The sequence below is a fragment of the Barbus barbus genome (genome assembly GCF_936440315.1).
Source record: "Barbus barbus genome assembly, chromosome: 9".
Taxonomy (NCBI): domain Eukaryota; kingdom Metazoa; phylum Chordata; class Actinopteri; order Cypriniformes; family Cyprinidae; genus Barbus; species Barbus barbus.
This window is the reverse complement of record NC_136737.1, coordinates 11,649,951-11,658,024: the sequence shown is the minus strand read 5'-3', so window position 1 is coordinate 11,658,024 and position 8,074 is coordinate 11,649,951. Positions and strand designations below refer to the sequence as shown.

Below are 8,074 nucleotides of genomic sequence, written 5' to 3'. Positions count from 1 at the left end.
TTTTTTAATAATTGCTCCCACAGTTGATTTCTTCACACCAAGCTGCTTGCCTATTGCAGATTCAGTCTTCCCAGCCTGGTGCAGGTCTACAATTTTGTTTGTGGTGTCCTTCGACAGCTCTTTGGTCTTAGTCATAGTGGAGTTTGGAGTGTGACTGTTTGAGCTTGTGGACAGGTGTCTTTTATACTGATAACGAGTTCAAACAGGTGCCATTAATACAGGTAACGAGTGGAGGACAGAGGAGCCCCTTAAAGAAGAAGTTACAGGTCTGTGAGAGCCAGAAATCTTGCTTGTTTGTAGGTGACCAAATACTTATTTTACAGAGGAATTTACCAATTAATTAATTAAAAATCCTACAATGTGATTTCCTGGATTCTTTCCCCCCCATTCCGTCTCTCATAGTTGAAGTGTACCTATGATGAAAATTACAGGCCTCGCTCATCTTTTTAAGTGGGAGAACTTGCACAATTGGTGGCTGACTAAATACTTTTTTGCCCAACTGTAATTGTCACTAGTGACAATGTTAATTTCTGATATCAAGAATTAGCATTTTAACTAGTAAAAATGTAATTGTTGATATCAAGAATGAATGAATAAAAGTCAAAACGGCTTGCCATATACTTCAGTATTGTGATGTAGTTCCAAATAAAACAAAATACTGACTAGAGGGCAGAGGGTTTTATTTTATTGCCACTCCTGTCCATCTCTCGCTCACAGCAAACTTACCGGTTAAAAGGGAGTGGTTAAGGATATCCCGCCCAAGCCGTCCGACTTGCACTTGCACGCTCAGACTTGCACTCTCAGACACTTGCACTTCCGCGGGTGACGTCACTTGCAGTCTTTTTTATTTTGTTCTATTTATTGATTATTTTTAGTTTGAATCTCTCATCATTTTACAACAGTAGCCAGGTGGTGAAGACAAGAAAAAATAAACTAAATTACAATGTCATTTGCAATCGCTGATATCTGTGACGTCACTTGCGTGGCCAATGGAGACAAAGGCGCTGTGGTGCTTAAACGATTAAAAGTATTTTAATAAAATAGAGAATGAGGAGTTACGTCACATTCTTTTCACTCTGCGTTGCATTTCGGGAAGACGCCGCCATATTAGCAGGATACGCTGTCCGTTTCCATGGTTACTTCTCATTCTTTATAAGGATAACCAAAGACTATAGAGACTATGGGATAACTGCTTGTCTTTTGTTTTGTTTTTGCCTTTAAGTTAAAGAATTATCCATTCTTCACTGTATCGTTTGCAGGGAAGAGAAGCTAATTTATCACAGTGCATGATTCGATTTTTTTTGTATTTTTAGGTTTTGTAAAATTTCATTTACTGTGTTGATCTGATTACCGTGAAAACATTGTCGCCCGCTGCTCGCTGCTGCTTCAGTCGTCATATGGTATTATCCAAATAAAAGTGTTTTCAACAAGCTGACAGAAGTCAATCTATTTCTTTGTTGGAAACTTTTAAATGACAAAGTATAATTGTTGTCATTATAATAATTTTTCCATGGCCATGGAGAAGAATCAAAGATTGTGGGTCACATTCAACGAGAACACAAACTCACAAATTGTGAACAGTTTTATGGCATTTTAAAATGCTAGTTTAATGTACTAAGACGATGCTATAAGTGATGCTAAAAGACATGCAGGTGAGCCAGAATATTAACGTGACATGTTTAAACAAAGCGTTTTCCTCCCTTTAAAGAAACGTAATGTACATTAAGCCACTTTAAGCATTTCAGAAAGTCCCCTATTCAAGTTCGGCTAATTCACAAGTCAGACTAGCAAAGAAGGTAACGTTGATTATTAAACCAACAAAATCAAATCTTTCAAAAAACACACAGAAATGTGATTCTTTTATTGAGTGAGAGGCTGTGGGTTTAATCAGTGACATTAACAGATTTACTATTCGGCGTTTTCTTCGCGATCTGCTTCCTTTGGTGTTTTTACACAGAATTAAGGGTGAAAAAACATGCTGTTTTATCCAGGTTTCTCTCCGAACGATGATATGAGTTACTATTGCAATTCTCGATGGAGCATGAATGACATACAATGGTGAAATTTTTCACAATCACGACAAAAAATCAAATACTGCCCTATACTCAATAGCGGAAAGGCAGCGCTATCCTGCAAGTATGGCGGATAAACAATTATTTCCCAACAGTTTCCCAGAACTCAACGCGACGTTACGTCACATTCTCATTCTCTATAACAAACAGGGTCCAGTGTTGCCAGACAGGGTGGTTTTCCGCCCAATTGCGCGGTTTTGAATTTGATTGTGCGGGTAAATATTGGCTTGGGCGGGTGGACGAAATTTGGGCTGGTTTTTGGTCAGTTTGGCGGTTTTCAAAACATATAAATTGTATAGGCTAATTGGTTAACAAGCAAGCCCAAGTGTGCATATGAAGAGTTCAGATGCAAAACCCTCTAAGTGCCGTCTGAAATTTTCAACTTAAATGAAAATTTTTATCAGGCTCATATGTTTAGGTTCAGTAATATTACTCTAATAGCAATGTATAGGTCCTTTTCTATGCAATTAAAGTGAAATAACTAAACATAGACATATGGAGCCTGATAAAAATGCAGATGGCACTTGGAGGCTTTTGCATCTGAACTCTTCATATATAGCCTACTGCATGCATCAAGTCAGTCATCACAACGTTACTAAACACACACTGAAAAGACGACTAGTGCTGATGTTGACGTCGCAGTCGCACTTTTAGCTAATGAATTTAGCAATGATATGGCACTGCTGGCTTTCTTATGGCCTGTACAAAATGGATGTAAGCCCGATGTGGCCCACATGTAAAATAGCAAAAATGGCCCAAATGTATCAAATCACATGTGTTCCTCTGTAGGCAAAGATGTGGTATTCACGGCAATGTGTAATCTGAATTTTACCCTAAAGTGGCCCATGTGGTAAATAGTAAATACGGCCCAAATAGTGCCAACCAAATGTGGTCCACCTTTGGCAAAAATGTGGCACTATCGACAAAGGCTAATCAGGGTGTAAACCAAATGTGGTCCAGGTATATTAAAACATATCTGGGCCAGTTTTGACAAAAATATGGCACAGGGAGCACTGGCTAATGTGGCTGAGAGCCTAAAGTGGCCCGCACATGATGCCACAAATGTTTCCCAGTTACAATTCTGAGCCAAACTGCAAAGAAAAAAGAAACAGATCAAAAATGAATTTCCCAGTGAAGCCACAGTTGAAATGTGTTATTTAAAAAGGCCTGTAATTTATTACCAACTCAAACCTTTAACCCCAATCTTTTTAGGTTTCGTGAACTTTCATCTGCTTAATTTTTTACATAGACATCAATTAAAGATGGTAGTAGCTCAGTTCAGTCAGTCAGATGTATGCGCTTTGATTCAGTGAGTTGAATCATTGAAGTATTCGTCAGTGTGATTCAAATCAGTATGGATTTCTAAATCACAGGCTGGAGGACAGAGGGGTGGGAAAATGAAAAAAGTCTCACGTGAGTCTTTTTAAAAGTTTCATGAAAGAAACTGGATGATAAGAGTCATTTACTTGTACATTCTACTGATTCCTATACGGCCTTCTGTTTTGCCACCATTCTGATAAACAGGTTAGGCTAGTCAACATATTCGTAAATAATGGGAGAAAGCGTCTGGCTATGAACCTTTTTCTTCAACTCAGAAGTAAGCCTATATAAAAAGAGAGACTTCTGGTCGATTTTTCATTTTGAATAAAATGAAAACTAAGAGAATTTCAAAATCACACGAAAACAATAGTTTATTCACAATAGAACATATATAACAAATGTTTAAAATGACATTTTTTGCAATTTTATCCACAAAATGATCTCATTTCAAATTTGATGCCTGCTACAGGTCTAAACATAGATGGGACGGGAGCATGTTTACCATGGTGTAGCATGTCCTCTTGTTTTCAAAACAGTTTGAAGATGTCTGGGCATCGAGGTTATGAGTTCTGTAGCTTTGGTGTTGGAATTTGGTCCCATTCTTGCCTGATATAGGTTTAAGATATTGCAATTATTTGTATATATGGGAGTTTGCAGCAGTGACAACAGCATTCTGTAAACAGACTCGCACTCATTTTCAGCGACACTCTGGTAATAGTATGGTTCAGTTTAGGTTTCCCCCACACAGTCAACTGCAATATCTTAAACATTCCAAACAAAGTGTGTTCAATAACAATGAGCTCAATTAAAATTAGCTTTGGCAACACAGTTGCTGAACATATTGTCACAACTTGCTTTCAGTACACTTATGTAATATGTAAAAAAATATTGAGTGGTTTGGGTTGGGACTACATGAATCATTTTGTTACATTAACTGAAACTGTGTGGATTATGCGCTGCTACGACAGCAACAATATAAAAAGTATTGTGAACATACATTAAATTGCTCTACTGTTTGGGGTACTGGCTCAGACAGAGCTAAAACTGGTTTCACAACTATTTTTCTGCTTTTGCATGTCCACCTGTGCTAATCCTACGTGAACAAAAGCTAAAGTATTCAGTAAAATTGGTAATGAATAAAACTCCACACATCAGTGTAAACAAACCAAAAAGAAATATGGCAGGTTCCCTGAAGATGAGCGAACATAATTGTTTAAGTACATTTTGCAAGGAAACATTATTCCATTCAGTATATTGACCTTCAAGGTTTAAGTTTTTAATCTCATTTCTTGTAAGAATCAAATTCATTCTAACAATAAAAGGGCTCCTGGAAAATGAATAGCTATTATGTTACTCACAGCAATAAAACAAACCCCACATAATGAGGACAATACTTTAGAGAGGATGTTTCCATATAGGTGCAAAAACATTTCCAACTCCACCCCTCCTTAACCAGTTGGTATAGGTATGAGAGACAGGTATTTGAGCAGGTGAAGCAGTAAGATCTTAGCCGAACTCCCCAGAATGGGTACTAAAAACATTTGGCAAAGGTAAGCAATTTTGTCCCTTGTTATTTTTTGCTTCGTGTTAATTGTGGTGTTTACATACAAAAACGTATTACAATCTTATAGAAACTTTTGATGTGCCTTGAAATTAAACTGACTGATATCAAATTAGAGCATTAGTATATATATATATATCTATATATATATATATATATATATATACTTCACTTTGTTTTGTTCATTGTCTTTCTATTTGTGCTAGAAAAGGGAAACAGAAAGACAAATGTAAGATGATACAGAGGAAGATACTGTACATAAAAATAGCACTTACAGTGTTCAATATGTCTTACTGTCAAAATATGTACTGCATTTGATGATGAACTTGCTTCTTGACTGTAATTCATGTATGCAATGTAATTCATAAATGTAATTTTGATCCATATTCACCTTTTTCTTCCTGTAAAAATGGGTGCGACTGAACTGAGCTACTACCATCTTTAATTGATGTCTATGTAAACAATTAAGCAGATGAAAGTTCACAAAACATAAAAAGATTGGGGTTAAAGGTTTGAGTTGGTAATAAATTACAAGCCTTTTTAAATAGCACATTTCAACTGTGGCTTCACTGGGAAATTCATTTTTGATCTGTTTCTCTTTTTTCTTTGCAGTTTGGCTCAGAATTGTGGTCCATTTATGCATCACATTAAAAATACATTTATTCTGCTGCTCACAATAGCATTTTTATTCTCTGCTGTTGCTTATGTCTCTGATTTCTCTTTTGAGATGGTTGCATTTTCTCAAACCTGGTTGACTAAAATTATGAATCGGACTCATTATAAGGGAATCATTATAAGCACTTCTGCTGATCATACTCAAAAGGATTTATTAGCACATTTGCCCAAAAAACAAATCCAACCAAGAGGTACAACTGTTGCACAAACCACAGATATTCCTATCTATCATCATGTGGCTCATCCAAGCAACTATCATTTCACTCTGGATGAACCTGATAAATGTAAGCAGGATCCATTCCTGGTCTTGATGGTCCCTGTGGCCCCCCATCAGCTGGAGGCTCGTAACGCCATCCGGAGCACATGGGGGAATGAGAGCTCAGTGCAGGGAAAAGCAGTGCTGACTCTGTTCTTGGTGGGTTTGACTGGAGGAGCTGGAGCTCAACAGCAGCTGGAGGAAGAGAGTCGACAACACAGAGATTTACTGCAGAGCAACTTTGTGGACTCCTACTTCAATCTGACCATAAAGACGATGGTGATCATGGACTGGTTAGCCACTCGTTGCCCTCAAGCTGCTTTTGCTATGAAGGTTGATTCTGACATGTACATAAACCTGGAGAACCTGATGAGCCTCTTATTGTCACCCAACACACCCAGACAGAACTACATCACAGGATATTTGATGTGGGACCGGTCTGTCATCAGAGACAAAAACTCTAAATGGTACGTGGCAGAGGAATTGTACCCTGAACCAAAATACCCCACGTACCTGCTTGGAATGGGATATGTTTTCTCCAATGACCTGTCAGAAAAAATAGTTGAGGCTTCCAAGAATGTAAAAGCCTTTAACATAGAAGACGCATATGTAGGCGCTTGTCTGAAACAATTGGGTGTTGCACCATCAGCTCCCCCAGACTCTTCACAGTTTAGAGCCTATCTGGGACAATATAATCGAGAAGATTTTCTCAGAGTTATTACAACCATCCTGGGATCCCCACAGCAGCTAATAGACATTTGGAAGGACGTGAAGAGGCCCACATAAAAGTACTTGAGCACAAACAAACAAAAAAAAAAAAAATAATAAATGAAATTTTTTAATGTCTGAAAGTTGATACTGGGACTATGACAGGGGATCGTTTGAGGATCCACTCACACAAAATGCACTCTTATGGAAGAATGAGACATTCAAGTTTCACAATGGGGTTTTAAAAACAGCATTCATGCATGAGGCGTAATTGTCAAATAAATTAGCAATGTTTGTTTAAATAGAAATACAAAAGCAGCGCAGTGGAACACAAAAATGTCATAATTACCTTGTAAATTGAAACTGTAAACTGATTAATTTACCATTTCTGTTGGTCATTTATGTTTTCCATTTTTATTGTTCCGTGGGTTATTAAATATTTCATATTTGATTTAGGCTACTCTTTTAGTATTGCTGAAAAAAGGAAAGTTTTCCTAGATCAATGCTCAATGTTCAGTGAGAACTTTAACTCAAATGTGCCTCACCAGTCTAAAAAGAGCATTTAGTGAAACTGCAGATTTGTAAAAAATATTTAAATGTATAAATGTATTTTTGTTTGTGAACTACGTTTTCTATCTTGCAGTCATTACTGCGAAATAAGGTTGCAAAATAATGCATATTCGGATACACCCAGTTTTGACTATGCTACAAGAATTAGATTACCTTTACAAGGTACACAGCTGTAATATGAACATGTGGTTCTACATTTCTAAGTAATATTACAGGGGATGTTTCATCTAATCAGTAACTAATAGTTTTGGCCAGAAAAACGTCCTGTTCCCTGGTTCCCTCCACAAAATGCTAAAGTATTTCTTCACTGGCTTTGGGATCTCTCCAGGAAATAAACTCTGTGACCAACAAAAGCTTATGATTCTTAGACATTTTATCAATATAATCTTTACAAATCAACACAACCCTTATGAATTTTGAAGCCTAAAATATAGGCTAATCACTAGCCACCTTATTTGCATTCCTGCAGCACCTGAAGACTAGACTGCAGGCTTTCCCAGTAATGAACCTTTTCTGAAGATATAGCTCCGTCAAGTGGTCACACAGTAACAACATCCAATGGGCCTCTTTTATGATTCATCAGCATAATGGTTTTCAGCATGAATTAAGTGATTTGGATAGTAATATGTCTTGCATACCCATGAAATGTGTGAAAAAATTTTGATATTCTACAAGGAAACGACCTCGGATGGTTAGAGTTGTACTCTTTCGTTCTGTCAGGAAAAGCAATGTCTTTAGACATTTATGTTTAAATGTTGCACCCTGCTGGTGACTGTTGTGAATTACTGTTCAGTCAGTGGATCAAGACGAGCCGTTTACATGATAAATTAAATTAATGAGCCACAACAGAGCTCTGATTACTGATTACGCTGAACCCAGATAGCACACACGCCTGTAAGATGTCTGTTAAAG

General features: G+C 37.3%; 1 protein-coding gene across 1 annotated transcript; it reads left to right on the top strand.

The window, feature by feature from the left end:
* The first annotated feature begins 4,865 nt into the window (after positions 1-4,865).
* Positions 4,866-7,508, top strand: LOC306874868 (beta-1,3-galactosyltransferase 2-like). Its single transcript, XM_079425159.1, has 2 exons — positions 4,866-4,942; positions 5,566-7,508. The coding sequence occupies exons 1-2, from the start codon at positions 4,917-4,919 to the stop codon at positions 6,668-6,670; spliced, it is 1,131 nt and encodes a 376-aa protein (XP_079281285.1). The 5' UTR covers positions 4,866-4,916; the 3' UTR covers positions 6,671-7,508.
* The last annotated feature ends 566 nt before the right edge of the window (positions 7,509-8,074 follow it).

Coding starts and splice junctions, on each gene's coding strand:
- LOC306874868 (XM_079425159.1), top strand. CDS start 4,917: ATGGGTACTAAAAACATTTGGCAAAG. Junction 4,943..5,565: donor ACTAAAAACATTTGGCAAAG/GTAAGCAATTTT, acceptor TTTTCTTTGCAG/TTTGGCTCAGAATTGTGGTC.